The sequence below is a fragment of the Mobula birostris genome, chromosome 7 (assembly GCF_030028105.1).
Source record: "Mobula birostris isolate sMobBir1 chromosome 7, sMobBir1.hap1, whole genome shotgun sequence".
Classification (NCBI taxonomy): domain Eukaryota; kingdom Metazoa; phylum Chordata; class Chondrichthyes; order Myliobatiformes; family Myliobatidae; genus Mobula; species Mobula birostris.
Window position 1 is genome coordinate 142,016,165 of NC_092376.1, and position 22,859 is coordinate 142,039,023.

The following is a 22,859-nucleotide window of genomic DNA, read 5'->3' on the forward strand; positions in this document are numbered from 1 at the left end:
TGAATGTTTAGTACTGGTGTCTGTTTTAAAACCCTGGGAGTCAAACACTAGACATCCAAGATATACCCTTTTGTCAGTGTTGAGGGATGGTTCCATGAATGTACAACAAAATAGACCGGTCTTGAACTGCCTTGTGTGGCAGGGATACACATTTAAAATACACTAATAGCAAGAACTCTCCCCAGCTTCAGATCTATTGTCTTTCCCGATGTAGTTTCAATGGGGCAGGACCTGAATGATTAGTTTCACTAGTCACAAAGTGTTAGTTGGAAGTTAAGTTGTGCTCATTTTTATTTCCTCAATTGGGATGGCACAGCAGTTTGCGTAATGCTCTACAATACCAGTGACCCGGGTTTAGATTCTGCCGCTGACTGTAAGGGGTTTGTACGTTCTCCTTCTGACTGCATGGGTTTCCTCTGGGTGCTCCATTTCCTCCCATTGTCCAAAGTTGTACCAGTGTAGGTTGATTGGTCACTATACATTGTCCCGTGATTAGGTAGGGTTAAATTGAGGGTTGCTGGGCGGCACGGCTTAAGTGCCAGAAGGGCCTATTCCGCACTGTATCTGAATAAATAAATAAGTATGCTCTCCATAATGTCATAACCCCAGAATGGTCCCTCACAAAGGCAACATGACATGGATGATTGATAGTTGGATAATAAAGAGATAGGGTATTATGGGATGGAAGGTTAAAGGATGTGACATTGTGGGATGGAGGACTGAGCAGTTAGCCAATAGGTGAGATGGAGGTTTGAAGAATTGGTCTTTGGGGGATGAAAGATCAGTGAGTAGAGGGTCAGCAGATGTCTATTTGGTCAGGAGGATAAATAAATGGGCTTTGAGCGATGGAGGGCTGAAGGATGGGGTATTGGGAGAATTAACGAGGAGAGAGCTGATTCTGACCTCCTCGAAAAAGAGGCGTGCATTTATGTAGAACTCTTGATGTTCTTTTCAGGATTGTCAGAAATGGTTTACAGCCAGTGTGGTAAGAGTGCCAAAGCTTATCGGGAGAAGGCAGGAGAATGGAGTCGAGAGGGAAAATAAATCGGCCATGATCAAATGGCTGAGCAGACTCTATGGGCCAAATGGCCTAATTCTGCTTGATGTGTGTGGTATAATGAGGGATGGGCATATGTCATGGAGAGTTGAAGGTTGAAAGGTTAAGGGATGAGAAGTGAAGGATGAAAGTTTGAGGGATGATTCAGTGAGGTGTAGGGAAGGGGCATGTAGGATGGACATTTGAAGGATGAAGCATGAGGGGATGAAGCTTAGAGGCATGAGGCTTTGGTTTTGATGTGCCAACAAGATAATGAGATGTGCAAGTGTCAAATGTACAACTAAGTGGTCGATTGGTGTTGGTCTTGTGAGCTGGGTGGCTCTGCTGTCCATGTAAAAGAGCTTTAAGGCAGTTCTGGTGTGGAATGAGGTTCTGGGAACCAATGTAAAGAAAATGCTGAAAGAAAGTCACACTTGTAAATTGACAGACACTTGGGACTTCTTGGCAGCCAATGTGGCAAGGTCCCATTTTAACTAATAATGAAACTGGTTTTAGTCCTCCAGTGAAGGCTTGCTTCCTTGTGAATCATGGACCTCAATTGTGCAAGTATAAATAAATGTGTCTTGCTTCCCGTTTGACGTTATTGTGTATGTTTGATGATCTCTGTGTATATGACTCATATATGCTGAAGACAAACTTCTGGAATGGTGTGCATGGCTGATCAATTTTAGATAAAATTTGCTTGTGATTCCACAAAAATGTGATTTCAAAATAAAAGAACAAAAAAGAAATCAATAGAGTTTCTACATTTGTAGTTCAGCACATGTTCTTTTATGCATTAGGGCTTTAAAATATGAATTCTAATGGGCTGCAGAGGTTTTTTTCTCCCCTTCCAGGACTTTTATTTGTAAAATTATGATCCAGTACTTGGCTTTGTAAAATTATGATGTGTAATATTATCAGTATTGTGGTTTGGCTGACTAGCACTTTGAAAACAAAATAATTGAAAACATCTTTTGTTGTAAATTTAGGAAAGTTGGTATTAAAAATACTTGGCAAAATTATGCAAAATTCTTTTCAATTGTGATTTATAAGATGTTTATACAGTATGAAAACATGTCCCCTCTCCACTACATTGCTTATCACCACAGTAGAATTTGGCAAACTTTTTTTCTAATAGCCGAGTCTCGCCCGTTTTGAAATCATGGGCCGTCCAGCTTCAGTTTATAAGTAGGTATTTGACACTGGTTGCCAAATAATCTCACTGTGACAGTGACCAACTCTTGCTCTTTTGCTGCTGTCACACAGTGAAGACTGAAAAATCCCACAACAGCAGTACTCCTGTCATGTACTGTATGTACAAATAAACCTTGTTTTCTCTCCACATTCCCCCACTCTCAAATCCTTCAAAGCATATGATGTGGTCGGAAAGCTGCTGCTTCATATAAACCATATGTTTCATTTGGCATAACATCAGTCTTCTCTAGCTTGGTTTATAGAGTTTGTCTTCTGTCCAAAGAAAAATTAAAGCAAAAATGGTTGGAGTTATACAGCTTTTAGAGTGCAAATGTTTTATAACTGAAGGTTGGGTGCATTGGAATTTTTGGTGCAAAATCTTTTGTGGTTCTGTATTATTTTCAGTTTGATATTTAATTCAAGTACTATGATAAAGAATCATGATGCATCCTATTTAATACGGGATTTTTCAATAACTGGCGTCTGGTGAACATATGTGCTGGAAATGTGAGCTTAACCCTAAATTATTCCTTGGGGACTAGAGAATGTGATTATTATATGTGGTTTGCACCCTGATAAGTAAAAAGAGTTTCAGAGGTTGAACATGGATTCCCCAGTGTTAGACCAAATATTGCGATGTAATTGGTTATAGTCACCAATAAAATCAATACACTGGCTGTCTCAATTGTCCGCAATTCTACTGAAATATTTTAAAATAAAATGAATGACCTGATTCGACCTCTAATCTAAGGATAATTTTATTACTTCTGGCTACTGGTTGACTCTGGTAATCATACCAACACAATAAAATGATATCTTCAGCATTGTCCTCACCAATCAAATACTTAATACCTTTTGTTCTTCAGTATCAGTGAAATAAGAAAACAAATATGTCTAGAAATTGGTTTCATAAGAACTGGTATGTTAAGTGTAGTGTACTTAATATTTTGGTAATAAAATATTTAGCATTCTTTGTTTACATAATTCATTATGGGTTGTATGTAAGAAGTATGTGAATGTCATACATCACTACGCCACCATGTCATATGTGTGTGCCACGCTGAAGGAAAGTAAAACTAAGAAGACAAAACATATCCTGGCTCCTGTGTGTTTCTTTCAGTCAGTTTTTGCAGTTACAACATAGTGGGATGAGGTAGTTTTTAAACGAACCTGAGACGACTATCTACCTGTTGAAAGACATTTGAGTTTTTTAATAATAGAGCAGCATGTTTTTCTTCAGAATAGGGAGAGACAGACCTTTGAGCTTTTTTTAAAAAAAAGCGCAGCGTATTTTATTTAGAAGGGGAGACAGATGTTCAAGTTTTTTTTTAAAGCAGAGAACAGATGAAATTTAGTTTCTTAAAAACAGAGTACCAGGTGATAATAACAATAATAATTTAAAAAATATAGAAATTGCTGGCTACCTCAGAGTGGTGGACAAACTGAATAAATATTTTGCATCAGTCCAAAGTTAGTGTGGTTTCTTTAAGGGATAATCTTGCCTGACAAGTTTGTTTGAGTTCTTTGAGGAATTAATAAGCAGGAGAGACAAGGGAGAATCAGTAGATGTTGTGTACTTGGATTTTCAGAAGGTCTTTGACAAGATGCTGCGCATGAGACTGAGAAACAAGATAAGATCCCATAGTATTACAAGAAAGATACTAGCATGGATAGAGCATTGGATAACAGACAGAAGACAAAGAACAGGAGCAGATGGAGCCTTTTCTGATTGGCTGCAGGTGACTAGTGATGTTCTGTAGGAGTCAGCGTTGGGACTGCTCTTTACATTGTATGTCAAAGATTGGGATGATGGAATTAATGACTTTATGGCCTGTGGCCAAGTCTGTGGATGATACAATGTGTAGATGCGTAGGTAATATGGAAGAAGTAGGGAGTCTGCAGAAGGACTTGGACAGATTAGGAGAATGGGCAAAAAAGTGATAATTAAAATTTACTTTGAACTTTGAGCTTTGACTGAAAGTGAGCATGAACAAAATTGCAATGTCTAAGCAAATACCTGCTTGGCTGAACAAATTATGTTACCATTATGCCAGGGGTTCACATACCCCAAGCCAATGTAGCTATAAATATGAAACTTGCAGAAAATGCAACAAGGTAAGACACATACAAATAACATGTTGGGCAGACAAAAATAAATGAACCACACAGGGAAGATAAAAAGTCAAGTTACAGTTTCAAAAAGAGCACTGATCTCCATGTGGTTGATGTAAAATCACATAATGAGGAGAGTGACACAGGACTGAGTAGCCTTAAGATTTACATTGTGAAAACAAATGAGACAAGCATTATACACAAAATGCCAGGAGGAACTCAAGCAATCAGGCAGTCTCCATGACAATGAAAAAACAGTCAATATTTCTGGGCCACGACTCTTCAGGACTGAAAAGGAAGGGGAAGACACCAGAGTTAAAAGATAGGGGGAGGAGAAGGAGGATAGCTAGAAGGTGAAGCCAGATGGGTGGGAAAGGTAAAGGGCTGGAGAAGAAGGAATCTGATAGGAGAGGAGAGCGGACCATAGGAGAAAGGGAAGGAGGAGGAGCCTGAGGAGAGGCGATAAGCTGGTGAGGAGAGATAAGAGAACAGAGTTGGAAAGAAGAAGGGAGAGGGAGTGAAATTTTTTTCTACAGGAAGAACAGATCAATACTCATGCCATCAGGTTGGAAGCTACCCAGATAGAATATAAAGTGTTCCTTCTCCATCCAGAAGTGGCCTCATTGTGGTACAAGAGAAGGCTATGGACTGACATGTTGCAATGGGAACGGGTATCGGAATTAAAATGTTGGGCCACCAGGAATTTCCACTTTTAGCAGATGGAGTGGAGGTTCTCAATGAAGTGGTGCCCCAATTTATGATGGGTCTCACCAATATAGAGGAGGCTGTATTGGTAGTACTGGATACAATAGATGATCCCAGCAGATTCACAGGTGAAGTGTTTCCTCAACTGGAAGGACTGTTTGGGGCCCTGAATGGAGACAAGGGAGGATGTGAATGGGCAGATGTAACATTTTTTGCTGTTTACAGGGATAAATATCAGGAGGGAGGTTAGTGGGGAGGGATGAATAGACAAGGGAATCATGGAGGGAGCAATCCCTGTGGAAAGTGGTGGGTGGGAGGTAAAGCTGAGTTTAGTGGTAGGATCCCTTTGCAAATGCAATAGTTCCAGAGAATAATGTGCTGGGTGCAGAGTCTCATGGGTGGTAGGTGAAGACGGGAGGAACTCCATCACGAGTAAGGTGGCAGGAAGATGGGGTGAGCGTGGATGCTCGTGAAATGGAGGAGATGCGGGTGAGGGCAGTATCAATGGTGGAAGAAGGGAAGCCCAGTTCTTTGAAGAAGGAGAACATCTCTGATGACCTGGAAAGGACAGCCTCATCCTGGGAAAGATGCAAAGGAGGAGAAGGAACTGAGAAAAACAAATAGCATTTTTACAGGAGGCAGGGTGGGAAGAGGAAGCATCAAGATAGTCACAGGAATTAGAAGTTCTATTAAAAAAAAAAGTCAGTTGACAGTTTATCTCTGGAGATGAAGATAGAGAGATCAAGAAAGGCGAAGGAGGGGTCAGAAATAGACCAAATGTATTTCAGGGCAAGGCAACAGTTGGATGCAAAATCGATGAAATTGATGAGCTCAGCACCAATGCAGTCATCAGTTTAGTGGAGAAAGAGTTGGGGAGCCTTATTGGGGAAGGATTGGAACATGGACTATTCTACTTAGCTAACGAAAAGGCAAGCATAGCTGGGATGCCCATAGCTATCTCTCGAGTACAGAGAAAGTAGGAGGAACCAAAAGAGAAATTGTTGAGGATGGTGGTGGATGGGAACTGGATGGTTCTTTTATTGAGAAAGAAACAGAAAACATCAGGGCCTTCTTGATGGTGAACTGAAGTGTCAAGGGACCGAACATCCATGGAGAAAAAGAGACGAGCGATATGGCTTACACCAGGTGTGAATGGTAAATTAATTCAAATGGAATTGAACACTGGCTTGGCTGTTTCAGTCATTACACAGAATGAATTTGAACGGCATTTCAAATATCCTGAACTGAAGCCAGCACTTGTACCAGAGGAAAGATAACTCCTGTGGGAATGAAATTCATAACAGTGAAATACAACAAACAAGATACATTGGGCTTTTATGTGGTAGAAACTGGAGAGTGAGAATTGTAGGGCTGTGATTGGCTGAGACAACTACAACTTGATTAGAGATCCATCCACCATTTGTATGCCACATCTGCTGCAATAGTGTCAACTGTAGTTGAATTAAGAAAGGTACTTGATGATGCCACAGCAGTGTTGAAGGATGGCACTGGAAAACTCAAACATATCAAGGGTGAAATAGTGTTAAATGAAAATGCCACACTCAAGTTTTACAAAGCCTGTCGGCTCTTTATACTACCGTGAGCTGGATTGCATGGAGGCTGAAGGAACTCTTTCCAAAGTTGAGTGGAGCTCATGGGCAATGCCAGTCGTCCCAGCAGCCAAGAAGAATGGGTCTGTCAGGATCTGTGGTCACCATCAACCCAATACTTAAAGTAGATCAATACCCTCTGCCCAGGAGAGAGGATATCTTTGCATACCTTTCTGGAGGAAAACATTTAGCAAAGTGGCTTACCTACTGATGGAGATGGAAGAAGAGGCTGAAGTGTTTCTCACCATAAACACTCAGAAAGGGTTTTATCACTATAATAGGCTTGTTTTTGGAATGTCATCTATACCTAGATGACATCATTGTTACCAGTGAAGATGACAAAGAACATCTCCAAAACCTCAAGACAGTTGCTAAAAAAGATGAGAAGATATGGACTCAGAGCATGATGCAACAAATTTGAATTCTTTAAAGCAAGCATCACTTAGTGTGGTCACACCATTGACGCACAAGATTTACATAAGTGCTGACAAAAATTAAAGCAGTGATGGATGGTCCAAGGCCAAAGGGCATGCCAGAGTTGTGGTCCTTTTTAGGATTTGTCAATTACTATGACAGGTTCCTGCCAAACCTGGCTACTGTGCTCCACCCCTTGAACTCATTATTGCATAGCAGGAAGAAATGGCAATGGACAACAGTATGAAGTGGCTTTCAAAAATGAAATGGTGACATCAGACACTGTACTCACACATTATACTCCACATCATCCAGTGAAGCTTGCTTGTGACACCCCATAGCTCCAGTCATATCATATGTTATGAGTGATGGAGGTGAATATTCTTTGCATCACGTTCCCTTACATCTGCAGAGAAAAAATATGCGCAGATTGACAGAGACATTGAGTCTAGTTTGTTGTGTAAAACTTTTCAACCAGTACTTGTATGGGAGAGAGTTTATCCTTATTGCTAATTACCAACCACTGGTGTCCCTATTCAGTCCTCAGAAGGGTGTTCCACTAAGAGCAACAGCACAAAAGCAGAGACGAGGTCTGTTTCTTTGAGGACACAAATACACAATTGAATTCAATGGGATAACTAATCTTGTGAATGCTGATGGATTGTCCTGTTTACCCTTGTTAAAGGAAATGCCTGAAAAAATTAGAAAAGAAGACACACCTCTTGACATAATGCAAATCAAAAGTCTCTGTGTTATGGCAGAGGTGATCCAACGGTAAACCAGAAAAGACCCTTCTCTGTGTCAGGTCTACATAGCATTCCAAAATGGCTGGAATATGCAGCAGAAATTCCATATTTACCTTGCCGGGATGAACTTACCCTTGACAGGGGTCACCTTCTGTGGTAATTGAGAGTTGTTGTACCATCCAAGCTGAGAGCTAAAGTGCTGGAGGAGTAACGTGCTGATCATCTAGGCACAGACAAGTAGCTTGCCATGCACTGTTCAGGATGCCAACGTGTCTAAAGTAAGGTATCTAGAGACGTGGGAGCTACTTTCTGCAGTCCAAGAGTCAACTCCTACAACCACCACAGAGGAGGCTCCAGGACCTGAGATTGTTTCACAGCCACAAGCCTCACCTGCCAAGCAGTGTGATTCCCCTTGTTAGGAAAGACATTATTCCACAAGAGTGAGAAATCCTCAACAATGATTAAATCTTTAGGACTGAATAGGACAATTTAAAAAAATTACTTTGTTCTGGATGTCTATATAGTAGTTGTATTATATATAATTGCTCCAAAACTTGAAACCTGAATTCGATCCTTTATTAGCAACGTACAATCTTGAAGTGATATTAAGTATTATCTCAGTGGTCAGCAAAGATGTGACCTCCACTGGTCCCACGCTACAAACTGCCACAAAATAACAAGAATATGAAACTTATTCCCTTTGCTTTTACCACACCCACTCATGTGACTTATGTTAAGAAACATAATATTGGATGCCGACCTGTTAGATACTATTACGAGTATGAACCCTTTCATGAAGGGTTCCATTGGAAGAATTTAAAATTTACTATTACAATGGGATAAGCGTCCTTTATTTAAGATTAAACAGGATTGGGAAAAGGAAATTAATTTGACCTTTATGTCAGAAGACTGGATGCGGATTCTGAAGTTGGTTAACTCTTCTTCGATCTGTGCTAGTTATTCACTGATTCAATTTAAAATTGCACATCGTTACTATTTGATGAAGGAGAGATTGTCTAAACTGTTTCCTGATGTTGATCGTTATTGTGATAGATGTAAAACTGAGACAACCATACTGACACACATGTTTTGATCCTTTTCTATACTGGAACAGTTCTGGAAGTCAGTTTTTTCTACAATTTCTAAAGCACTTAAAATTAATTTACAACCTACAAATTAACTGTGCTTTTTGGAATAATTCCTCAAAATATCCGCGGTATCTTTTTGTCTGGCCAACATGTTATTGCATTTGTTACATTGATAGCTAGGAGGGCCATTTTGTTGAAGTGGAAGGATACATCAGCTCCCACTTTGTCACAATGGTTCTCTCAAGTGATGCTATGTCTTAGTTTGGAGAAAATTAGAAGGTGAACTTTTGAACCTATGTTTGAGAAAAGATGGGATTCATTTGCTCGTTACTATCATTTGAGTTAATTGATAGATTTCCTCCATGATCTAATTGTAAATTTTTGGTATTTTTTTTTCTTGCTGGCGGTTTGATGTTTATTTTTAGAAGCTTTTGTATGACGCCTGGCTCCGGGGTTGTACACCTAATGGGTTTTTTTTCCCTGACCTTTTCTTTCTTAGTAGGGGTTTTTTTCTTTTTTTTGTCACCAAAATTTTTTCAATCTTTAAAACAATGTTCTTTTTCTTGAGACATTGTAAGTGTTGCCTACTTCTATGTACTCTTGTTAATTTTGGATAATAATAATAATAAAAAGGTTTGAAAAGAAAAAATAAATTAAAAATTGCGCAACACAGAATACATGGCTCCGACAATGACTAGAGAGCAATACGTTAGATATTTGAGTTGAAATGCATTTCATATTGAGCTGGAATTTATAGCTAAGCAGGGACGGGTGTAGTGTGTTTAATATTTTAGTACCATTTGAGTAATATCGTAAATATTGTTTGATTAAGCATTCTTTGTTGTTTATATAATCTATTATGGGTTTTGTGTACCATGTACGTGAATGGCCTATGACACTACACCACTGTGTCATATGTGATCACCTCTGATCACCTCACTAAAGGAAAGTAAAATGAAGTAGGCAAAACAGCTTCTGTGTTTTTCTTTCAATTAGGTGCTGGAGTTAGAAAACATAACACTAAGCAAGATCATGCTAGGCTAATGAATGCTCGCTGAACTGAGAAACTGGATACCGCACGAGCTACAGGTTGTGTGCTACTAAATGGTCTTGCATAGTCCAGGTCTTGCCTTTTCTGTAGTCTGCCACTGAGGACCCCCACCACCCAGGCCATGCTCTTTACTTGCTGCTACCATCAGGAAGAAGGTACAGGAGCCTCAGGGTCCACACCACCAAGTTCAAGAACCGTTCCCTTTGGTTCAAGAGCCACAACCATCAGGTTGAGTGATAACTAAACTCACTCCATATCTGAACTGTTCCCACATTTTCAAGGACTATGCATTTCAGGTTCTCAATATTTATTGCTTGCTTGCTTGCTTATTTATTTATTTAGTATTTGCACAGTTTCCTGTCATTTGCACATTGGTTCTGTGTCTATCCTGTTGGGTGTGGTCTTTCATTGATTCTCTTGTGCTTTTCAGATTTACTCTGTATGCCCACAAGAAAACCACTCTCAGGATTGTATATGGTGACATATTGTCCTTTGATAATAAATTTACTTCGTACTTGAATTGGTGTTTTGGTGGTCAGGAGGATGTTTTTAGTGTGGGCCGAGGGAATGGGTGGGGTGTGGTCTGCTGTATTAGGAGAAGATACTGTATGTTGAGCTTTAAATAAAACAAACATGCCCTACGTAAATGATGGTTAGGAATTAGAATAGTAATGGTTACTGTAAGAGTAGGCTCCAGCACAGGTAGTAGATCAAAGCAAAGTAATACCATAGAGTTTCTCTTAATGTGAGCACGCCATTGAAAATCACAGATAAGTTCCCTTCCTGCTTGTTTTGCTTGCTTCTGGTGAAGTAATAGCAAGAAGTGAATTTGTTTATGGGTATTGAGTTTTATGGCATAATCCCTAAATAGTAAGAAAATCTATTGCCCCAAAGAGGACAGAATATGGGAAAAATATGCAAAAGTCCTTTTTAATTTTACAGCTGAACTTGTTCACTTGTCTGTTACTTAAGCAATGCCTTGGAGCAGTGAGTCTAATCCAAGTTGTTACTTTAACATGGAATCACATGTTTAGTGACATTCCTTTCCTATCCTTTGATGAAGTGAATTCAATCTTAAGTGCAGCAAGATTGGACAACATTTAAGCATTGGTGTGCTACTGTTCACTGAGGCAAGTAACATGAATAAAGCTACCACTAAAATATCCTTTATTGAAGACAGTTGAAACTCAATTGCTCGTAGAATCTGCTACAACAATGTATCAAAAGACATACCACATGGCACACACATTGCATCACCTATACAAGCTAAATACATGCAAACCACCAACAACCTACATATAGAAATTTTAGTAAGGTATAAATTTACAAATTTCTGTGTCCTATTGACCATAAACTCTTAAGCTAAACCTAATTACCTTTCCACTTACATTGTAGAAAATCGCCATAAATTATTTCTCCAAATCATGCGTAATTATTACATTATCTATGCATGACTAACAACATTGCACACCAATTGTAACACCACACATTTACACACATAATCACAAAATGCTGCAAACTAAATGTAACCATCTCTTTTATACCTATTTAAGGCTCTTCAACATTTATGCCTCTGCTCAGCCATCATGACTTCTTTTAGACCCTGAATCTTTTCTACTTCTTATGTTCCTGGTATGATATCTGCTGGATTACTGAAGACAATCCAGGACACGTGGACATTGCAGAAACTGGCATGCACTCTGGACCAGAATGATGATGTTTTAATTTTGCTCTTTGGTTTATGTTTTATATAAAGTTAATTAAAAAAAACAATAAAAACATACTTTACACACAAAATTAAGGGGGTGGGGGTGAGGAGGAGGATGGTTGAAATTAAAGACTATAAAACTGAGATAGAATCTCTGGAATGTTTTAATCAGAGTGCCATATATGGTTCCTCATGTCACCTAGGACAGTCTGAGCTAGACTCAAATCTTTCAGTAACTCTATTAATGATAGCTCTGCAGACATTAAACTCTTTCCCAGGACTTGTGCAATCTCATCAATTGCCATGATGTGAATTGACATAATTGAAATGACCTCCATATAACAGTTTGGGGTGACTTTTGTATCTTTCAGCTTATCGGTGGATCAATGCAGTGGCAGATCAGAATTCCGTACTGTCCAAACAAACTTTACAAACTCATAAACATAGGGAAGCTTGCAGATACTTTATAATCTTCCTTCAATCTGCTTGCTGTCAGTACTTTGGGTATTTTAATTATTCTGAAAATGCAACATTGCTGTCCAAAAAAATACTGCCTAGACAGTTTAAAAAAATAGGCTGATGTCCAAATTGGACCATATTATCTTTTCCTGGCTCACATGATGCTTGTTCCACGGATTTGCTTTTCCAGCCACCTCTGCGATCGACACACTCTGCCCAATTATTTCACTACCATGGTAATGCAATGTTTCTTTTACTTGTTGTCCTGCTGTTTGAAAAAAAAACACATGGGTAGCTCTTGTGAGCATGCAAATCCATGATCTTTAAAATCTTCTTTCATGTCACCAACTTGCACCTCTAGGAATATCATCTTTCCATGCAATTTCACCACTACTCTTGGTATTCCAATGTTTTCAATCTCACTGACATGCAACCATTTCTAAATTAGCTCAACTTGCTGGCTAACTTTCTCCCAAGAAGGTTTAGTATGTACTGTTAGTTGATTGTCCCACCCTCTCCGCCAGGGCATCCACATCAGACCCTGCAGTGGTGCCAATGTATTGCTGTACCTAATTGATCACTACACCTGCCCATATGAAGGGAATGACCTACTTTATCCATATTCTTCCTTACTTGTTTTGTCTTCTCAGGTAAGAAGACATTAATCATTCACTTCTCCCTTGCCATGATATTTCTCTTAGAGAAAGGTGGGTGATTCTGGTCTGGTTGTTTGTTTAAACTTCCCTAGTGTCTATCAAGCTACCTGACAGCGATCTATTTGGGTGGGAACAATGCATCACAAAGCATAGGTCCCCTCACTGTCCTATATTTTCTTAAACATAGTGCATCCTTTTGGCCCATGTCATGATAAATGAATGGACCTATCAGACTCCGCTTACAAAACTCATTTTATCTTCATGCACCTTATAGAGTCTGCCTTCCAAAGGCACTATGGTGGATAAACAAGAGCAAACCGAAGTGATGATGATATTATATATTATTGGTCACAAGGAGAGGGATTTGAATCAACCATACTGAAATCTGGAGAATGCATTTCCTGCAGTGCGAGCAAATTACATTCTTCTAGAAATGAATCCGTTGAATGTTACCAGTCATTTGTACAAACCAGGATCAGGGACAAACGTTTGTGTGTTTTTTTTTTTCAAACAGAGCTAAGACTGAGCAGACAATTGCAGTTGCATAGATTTGAATGAAACACTCATCAGAATGAATCGATTTATACATTCTTGGAGAGTAGCCTGAGGGAACAATTACCACACGATAATGCTAGAAAAAGGCTTACAGTCGTGTAAAGTTGCAGAGATACTCAGGGCCAGGCTAGATATACTGAATGTCCACTTTATTAGGTACAGGAGTGGAAGCCGGTGTGATCTTCTGCTGCTGTAGCCCATCCACTTCAAAGTCCAATGTGTTGTGCATTCAGAAATGCTCTTCTGCACACCACTTTGACCAGCGACCAATCCTCGCATCAGGAGTTTTGAAAGGAGGGGATTTGGCTCAGGTCCACTGCCTGGGTAGAAAAGGGAGCAGCAGGTTGCAGCAGTGTAACAGAGCCTTGAGCAGACACCAATCTAGACACTGGAAGTTTTGAGAGGAGGAGATTTCACTTGGGTCTGCTGCCCGAGTAGAAAAGGCAGCAGTGGGTCGCGGCAGCATAACAGCTTTGACCAGCGACCAATCTGTGTTTGAGATTGATTAGGAAGAGCAAGCTTTAAAAAAAGGCAGGGGCAGTTACAGCAGCCATCATCACAGTGGCTGTCATTTGAGTGGACAGAGTCTGAGTGATGATCTTGTGGCTTTAGCTCGTTGAGGCTTCAACATACAAAATACAGATGCAGTAACAACCAGTGTCAGTTTGGCTTGAGAACAGTGAGTAATTGCAGTGAAATCTATATCATATCTCTTTGTTTTAGGGTTCACCATTTTGAGAGAGTTTGTCCTAACCGGTTTCATGTGAACTAGTTGTTTGTAGATAACATGTGACTCATTAAATTTAACTGCACCTTGAAGCTTGAATGGAATAAGTTGCTTTGGCCATGCGACACTCTGATGAAAGTTCACAGAGCAGGGAAACTGCAAGTGCAGAGTAGGGCAGGAAAACAAATGGAGGCAGCCAGTGAAAGGGACAGGCTCTCGATAATCACAAAGGTGCTAACGAGTGTCACAACAAAGATCTGGAAGAACAGTTCCATGTTAGACTGACACTAGAAGGCAGTGGTGACTCAATATACGACAGGTATCGGGTCATATGAGATAATGAGGCCACTTCCCACCAGAAGAACCAGCGACAGGTCAGGAAGACAACCAAAGGGGCTTGACAGAAGTAGAAATGGGGATATTAATGGATGCATTGTAAGCATGAGAATGAAAGCACCTCAAGTTGACAACAAGCTCAGGAGAACTGCAACCAGCAATTACCCAACATATTCCAAAGCATAGTACCACAGAAATTGGACAGTTATTTTGGATATGAAGATTAAAGGAGAAATAAAACATATATGGCATGTGTTGGCACCACTTGTATCACATGATTAACTGCCCTCTTATTATAACACAGTTTAGAGTCAAACAGGCTGGAGAGTCTGACTTTATGGTGGAAACTGTAATCTGAATAATGATGTGTTGATAATACCCTTGTTGTTTGTGTGTATGTATGTGTGTGTGTATATATATATATATATATATATAATCAAAATGCTTCTTAAACTAAATGCGGTGTATTTGGATCCATTTCCTCAACTTGCCATTGCATCCATGGTTAATGGGCCAAGAGGCTGTGACTTAAGATTAAACTGCAAGATTGAAGAATTGTTAAATAAAAAAAACAGAAAGACTCAGAACTTAGATTAAATCATTGTGAGTGAATCCAATGTTGTTGTGGTTAGAACCAAAAATAAACAGGAGAGGAAGATTGGATTAGCAGATAGGGTAAAAAGATAAAAACATAAAGTTTTAAGAGCATGTTAAAATTTTAGTTCTTTTAAAATTATCACCAGCAATTAATATCTGAGCAATTAATTCTTAGATTTACAATAGTTAACAGTGTAGTAGATGGCTGGTGGCGTAGTGGCATCAGCGCCGGACTTCGGAGCGAAGGCTCCCAGGTTCAAACCCAGCCGGCTCCCCAGGCACGCTTTCCATCCGTGCTGGGTTAAGCGTCGAGCTAGCAACTCGACCTCGTAAAAAAGAAGTTGCCTGCTACAGAAACATCAACAGCAAAAACTTGATGGCCGATGCTCCCTGTGAGTTTAAAAGGCAATTTCCTTCCTTCCAGATGGACAGTATTGAACAAAATTCGCATAATTGCAAGGGCACTTGGACTTTAAATAACAAATATCAATATTTTGTATCTACAGAAACTTCACACCATTCAACGAACGGCAGACAATACCATATAATTTTCACTGAACTCACGGCAAAACGGTGGAGCTCAAATATAGTGTTTTTGATATTGTTATTTGGCACACACTTGAAGCTACTTTGCTTTATCGTCAGCAAAGAAATTATAGGATTATGCATTAAGAAAGCCACCCCCCCAAATTTAATCCGAATTTGATTAAAAGCCTCAACATTATACCTGTGAAAAATACATCTCTGTTGTGTGTCCCAATACAGGCTGTATTTGAAGCCTTTGTGCCATTGTAAAACCTTTAGTCGTGAGCCCTAAAATGCCCTATAGATATGTTCTGGAGGAGACGAGAAGGTAAGCAAGTAGCTGCTGAGGGTGAGGGAGTGTGAAACAACCATCAATTGACAATAGTTGTTTGGCCTAATATAGAAGGGGATTAGATTTTCTCTATTTAATTGGATAGATTAAATAGGTTTAATCTATTCAATATACATATACTGTAACTTATTTATTTTTCTTCTATATTATGTATTGCATTGAACTGTTGCTACTAAGTTAATAAATTTCACAACGCGTGCCGGTGATAATAAACCTGATTCTGATTTAATGATGTTTCAGTACAGGACTTAGAAACTCATTTTCAGCAGAAGCAATAACACAATGTAATCACTAATCATTATATTGGAACTGCAGGCATTAGTAGATATCAGAAAGCCACAATAATTTCAAGACTTCTTTCTTTCAATATTCAGATTACTTATTTGGTAGAATGAGTACTGCTCCATATGACTCACGCTTTGGAATGCATGAGAACAAAAATCACTGTCTGAGGAGGGCCTCATACAAAACTTTCACTACACTATTTGTTTATCTTTTAGGATTTCTGGCCCCGTGTTTATTGTATTGTATCTTCCCTGTTTCAAAATGAATAGCTCTGAAAATTAGGTCAATCGCTATCAAAATGGCATTTCTTTCTGTTTTTTTTTCACCATTAATGTAACTGATTTAACACTGACTTTAAATGCAGCTTTTGTCATAAGATGAGCATATTCCGGTGAATTTTCTATAAAGCTTCATTGTCATACATGAAGACAATAGTGTTTCAGTTCCTATGATGAAACAAGCTGAATATGTGTCTTATTGATAACAAAAGTCCTGAAAACTGATATGATGTGAAGGAGTAAAAGTTCTTCAGTCACTTTCAATCAATGGCCTTGGCCATGGGTCTGCTCAGCAATGACTTTCACTTGCAGATGGTCAGCAATTTTTCAAAGCTGTCCATCAACTTTTCTGTGCTCTTTGGGATGGGATGGCATCTATAATGAAAATGTGTTCTTGCTTTAATGTTGCTATTAATGTCAGTCAGAAGGATAGCAGTTGTATTATTTCTCATAAAGTATTTAACTTCAGCTATTCTAAAACGACAAAAGTCCTGTGGGCATATGTACAGTATGTGAATGCTTCACAAGGGTAGCGGATCTGCGTGAGCATTTTTCCGGCAATTAAGAGTGTATAATCTCTGGTCCTGTCACTTCAGGCTGGCATGATTCGGACAGACAAGGATGAATTCTTTATTGAACCACTAGAGAGAAACAAAGTGGAGGAGGAGGAAGAAAATGGGAGAGTTCATGTGGTATATCGGAGGTCAGCTACCAAAAAACCACTTCCTGCATCAATCAATGATGTCCTTTTAAAAGGTCAGTAAATATAAGATTATTTTCTCCAAAGATTATTTCCTTTTAAAAGAATTTGAATGAAGGGGAGGTTTAATATAGCTTAATTGCTGTACCATTTGAGATGTGCTACATGGCAAAGCTTAATTCTACTTGGGAAATAAGAGTTTTCGAGTTTTGTTTGTACCTTGCTGTTAAAAGGCAAAAATAAGTTGTGATTTTATAATATTTTTTCTGATCTCAGCTATTCCAACAGCAATGAATTTCTTTAAAAAAATTCATCTTATGGTGCAGGAAATCTAGCAGCCATATTGTTCATTGAATATTCCCACAGAAAACAAATGACAATATATATTGTATATGAAATGTTTATTAGCAATGTTAATTATTAGCCAGGGATAAAACCCTGATCTTCACTGAACTATTGCTTTATGATTTTTTTATCACAGGGATTCTATTTTAACTTCTTACCCAAAAATGTGAGCCTTCTTTAAAAAGGGTCTGGATGAGTTGATTTTGAAGTGCTGGCTTGGGACCTGCTCAAGCAATTGCTCTTGAAGCTTTGCATCGTGCCTGTGGAACGTGAGATCATGGAGTGAGTTGGAGACAGTTCCTTGTGGACTTCATGCACCAGTTTTAAAAAGCGAGTTGGGACTATCAAAACTTATCTACAGAGTGGAAGATTGTTTCGATTAATAGAAACTGGGGTCAATTAGCAATGACAAATAAAAAGAAGTGGGGCTTGAGCAGAGTGGCCATTGTGTGAGTGGGCAGTATTAGAGTGGTCAGGCTTTGGCTCAACAGGGTTGGGCGAGAACAAGCACAGGCTAAAACTTAAATTTGAGAAGTCAGAGTTATAACAACTGTAAGCAGGATGGTAGTTCAGGTAGTGGAATGCTGCTCCTGTGAGACGTGGGATTTCAGGGTACCTAATGGTCTCCACCATGACTATATCTGCAGAAAGTGCACCCAACTTCAGCTCCTGACTGACAGGAAGTAAAGCTGGAGCTGCATGTACTCAGGACCATCCGGGAGGCTGAAAACTTCATAAGGGAGTCTTTTACTGAGGTGAGCACACCAGAGTGGAGGCTCCAGATGTTAAGTAAATGGGTGAACACCAGGAGAAGTAAGATGGGAGATGATTAAGCGGTCAGTACAGGGTTCCCCTGTGGCCATTCTCTTATACCCCTTTGGATTCTGCTGGGGGGGTGGGGGGGGTGATCTATCAGGGCATCCTAGCAACAGCCAGGTCAGTGTCACTGTGGCCAGCTCTGAGGCTCAACAGGGAAGGGTAAAGTCAAGCACAGTGGTAGTGACAGGAGACTCGATAGTTAGGGGGACAGACGCAGATTCTGTGGCTGTGAAAGAGAAGCCAGGATGATGTGTTGTCTCCCAGGTGCTAGGGTCCAGGGTGTCTCAAAGCAGCTGTAGAAGATTCTCAAGAGGGAGGGTGAGCAGCCAGAGGCTCTGGTGAACATTGTCACCAATGTCATAGATAGAAAGGGGGAAGAAGCCCTACACAGTGTGTATACGGAGTTGGGGAATAAACAAAAGAACAGGACCTCCAAGGTAGTGATCTCAGGATTACTCCCAGTACCATGTAGCAGGCACCCCTCTCCCTGATGCTGATGAATCCAAAGGAACGGCAGAGACTGGTACAGTTTGGCACCAGCCACATCGCAGAAGTTTCCCATCACTGTTGAACTCAACATAGGACTGCCTTCGGGTTTCAATCTTAAGAGCTTTCCTCAGGGTTTCTCCCAAAGCCTTCCCCATGAATGGGTATACAGTAGTCACAAAGCAACAGAGGATTGAGATCAGAGTTTTCTTCTAGATGAGCTGCCAACCATGGTTGGGGAGCCCCATCTGTCTGAAGTGACAGGTTTTAAGGGGCCAGTAACCCACTCTTGACCCTTCTCCAGTCAATAGATATTGTTCAGCACAGCTTAGTGGCTAAGCCATATATAAAGGCTAGGAGCTGGACTTGGTTGTCAGAGGCTATTTGAGATGCATGCCATTGAGAGCATTTAATAGATAGTGGGAGCTTATCCTTACTACTACCTCTGGCTGTAACAAGGAGTCAGGGAGCCAAGGTGTGACCTGTACAAAAAGAGATGGGTTACACCTGAACCCAAGGGAGTCCAATATCCTTGCAGGCAGGATTGCTAGAGCTTTGGGTAGGGGGGCAGGAGCCAGAGTGATGGGGATGATGATGGGCAGTTGGTATACTAGTTGATATGACATGTAGTGAGACTGTGCGGATGGTAGGGCAAAATCGCAGTCACTGTGATGAGATGAAGTGTAACATGGGGGCAAAATCGATGAATACAGGACTAAAGGCACAGAATGTGTGGAATAAGGTAGATGACCTTGTAGCACAGTTAGAGATTGTCAGGTATGTTTGGGCATCACTGAGACATGGCTGAAAGAAGATCATAGTTGGGAGCTTAATATCCAAGGAACTTGTATTGATAGTGCAGGCAGGTAGACAGAGTGGGTGGGGTGGTTTTATTGGTTAAATAATGAAATCGAATCATTAGAAAGAGGTGGCATAGGATCAGAAGGTGTAGCGTCCTTGTGGATAGAGTTCAGAAACTGCAAGGCTGAAAAAACCCTGATGGGAGTTATATACAGACCCCAAACAGTAGCTAGGATGTGGGATATAAATTTCAATGTGGAAATAGAAAAGGCATGTAAAAAGGGCAAAGTTGTGATAGTCATGGGGGATTTCAATATGCAGGTAAATTGTAAAAATCAGGTTGGTGCTGGATCCCAAGAGAGGAAATTTATAGAATATCTACAAGGTGGATTTTAGAGTAGCTTGTGGTTGAGCCCACTAGGTAAAAGGTAATTCTGGACTGGGTATTTTGTGTAATGAACCAGATTGGATTATGGAGTTTAAGGTAAAGGAACCCTTGAGAGACCATGATCATAATTTGCTAGTATTCACTCTGCAGTTTGAGAGGGAGAAGATAAAGCCAAATGTATCAGTTGGAATGTTGTGAGAAGTTTTAGGCTGTGCATCTAAGAAAAGATGTAGTGGCTTTGGAGAGGATCCAGAGGAGGTTCATGAGAATGAATCAGGAAATGAAAAGGCTAATATATGAGGAGAATTTGATAGCTTTGGCCTGTACTCACTGGAGTTTAAAAGAATGGGGGGAGGGGGGATTTCATTGAAACCTATTGAATATTGAAAGGCCTAGACAGATCTAGGATATTTAAAGCAGAGATTGATAGGTTCTTGATTTGTCAGGATGTCGAAGGTTACAGCGAGAAGGCAGGAAAATGGGGTTGAGAAGGATAATGGAATGGCAGAGCAGACTCAGTGGGCTGACTGGCCTAATTCTGCTCCTACATCTTATGGTTTATGATCTTATCATGAAAACCTATTTCTGCTTTTCTAGTATACTCTAGGCATTGACTGAGCGTTTGCAATTAGAATGCTGTGCTAAACACAATGTTGTACTAAACTAATTAAATTAGTAAAAGAAATGCCCAACTGCACTAATACCTTTTGCTTACACAGTTTCTATATCCTACCGTTTCCTGCATATTCATATGCCTATCTGAATGCTCCTCTCATATTTGAATCTTGTTGTATTAGTATGAAAGAGCCAGAGTGAAAATTGCACACTTTGTACAATTCACATGAAGACTCTGGTTTTCAATAAGGTTTCACTTTTCATTTTAAGTGGATCTTGTAGAGCATAAACACGTGGCAGTCATAAACCTTTTTGTAAGCATCTATCTTTCTGATTATTGTGTATGTATCTGCAACATTTTGCCTGTTGGTATTTCTGTATATAGGAACACCAGATTAGAATATTCAAGGTAGGTAGAAGAGTGTGTGAATTTATTTCAGTGAATAAGTGCATTTCACAATTTACTTGTTTCAAAGAAATTTTTACAGAACTCACATTAACACTACAATTTATATTGAAGCAGATTACTGAATTACTTCGTTTAAACTCAGTTATATGTTTCTTTTTCATTTAATGACAACTGTATCATTCCACCAATTGAAATGAGTAGCCACATGAAAGTGTTGGTGACATTTTCTTATCTCAGTGATAGTAATGGTGAAAAAACTACTAGAAAGTGCATATGTTTATAACATTTCTGGTTTATTAAAGAAAATTGCGTGTATGCTACCTTTCTCCAGGATGTTGAGAAATACTTCCCAACTAAACTGCAGTCATTATTGTGTTTTGATGTGTACTAATAAAATTTTCAGTCGTTTAATTACCTCTTCAATGAATTTACCACAAAATCTCGAGTTGAATGTTCAGAGCACACACGGAGCAGAACTGAAACCGGGGTGTAGTGGTGGGGGCAAGTTAGAGTACAGCATGAAACTGGGACCTTTGACTCAGTAATGACCATCCGTCTACCATTCACATCATTTTCCCATTTTATTCTCCCCATATTCTCACCTGATTTCACCACCCACTTAGATATTAGGGACAATTTACAGAGGGTAATTTACCAACAACCCTGTGTACCTTCTGGAAAGTGTAACAAAAATGGAGTGCTCAGGGAAGAGCCATGCCACCAAGGAGGTATCACGTAACCTCTACATAGATGTTACTGGAGGTCAGGATAGAAACCAGTTTGATGAAGATGCCCCTAAGACATGAGAACTTTTGTGTAGACTATACATTCAGTGGCGGTCCTCTGTTTGATCTTTCATGGGGAAACCAGCACATCGGATTAATGCAAAAGCAGTTGTTGAGAATGTCATCTAATGGGATTTTCAGACGCACAAAGGAATCCCTAGAATTTCCCAGAGAGAGGCAACGAGAGTTCACTTTTTCCCAATTTACTGGCTCATCCCACTGCCGTGAACCATTTGAAATGTCTGAAACGAAGGGTGGATATTTATGGTGTATCAGTATGGATGGATGTGAAAGGCTGTTTGAAGTAAGTGAATCTTCAGCAAAGGCTTCAGAGAGGAAGTAGGGTTGTACAGGAAGAGAATGAGCAAATAGAAAGACTTTACGAGGAATTCAGACATGAGCAAATCTGCAGATGCCGGAAATCCAAAGCAACACGCACAATGCTGGAGGAACTCAGCAGGCCAGGCAGTGTTGATGGAAAAAAGTAAACAGTCAATATTTTGGACTGAGGCCCTTCATCAGGACAACAGCATTTTAAAGCTAATGCTAAGGAGGTGAAGTATAGAATGAATCAAAACATTGTTTGTGGCATTTTGTATCCGGTAATCAAGCAAAAGATGAGGGCCATGAGCAACTGGCACTAGATAATTACTGGGGTATTTGCATGTCATGGTTTTCAATGTACTGAAGTTTATGGATGGTGGCAAATGTAAGCAGTGAAGGGAGAGGGGTGGGCAAATAAAACATATTGGAGAGTTTGTTCAAAAGCCTACAGAGGTAGCAAAGATTTTATCAGCTTAGAGGTTGATGGAAGTTAGGAATGGATGACATTGTTAAGGTGAAAGTACGCTGTCTTTGTAAAGATGAGGAAATAAGTTCAGTTTTGAAACCAATAGAATCTAGAAGTTAAGGTCAACTAGAATCCTAAACTTTAGTTCAGCCAAAAAGGAATTAAAGGTTGTATGGAAGTCTATGGAAGGAAAAGGAAATATTGTTTGGTCTCTCTTTAGTTGGACTGAATCATAACTCATCCATTGATACTATGGCATAGTGCTTAATGTTACTAGCCTTGAG

At 39.8% G+C, this 22,859-nt stretch overlaps 1 protein-coding gene across 1 annotated transcript in view; it reads left to right on the top strand.

Annotated features, from left to right (window-relative positions):
* LOC140200468 (A disintegrin and metalloproteinase with thrombospondin motifs 2-like) overlaps positions 1 to 22,859 on the top strand; it is a 279,816-nt gene that overhangs the window by 48,158 nt on the left and 208,799 nt on the right. The window contains exon 3 of the mRNA XM_072263823.1: positions 17,034 to 17,193. Coding sequence (XP_072119924.1) covers positions 17,034 to 17,193 — 160 coding nt within the window. The remainder of the gene's footprint in view (positions 1 to 17,033; positions 17,194 to 22,859) is intronic.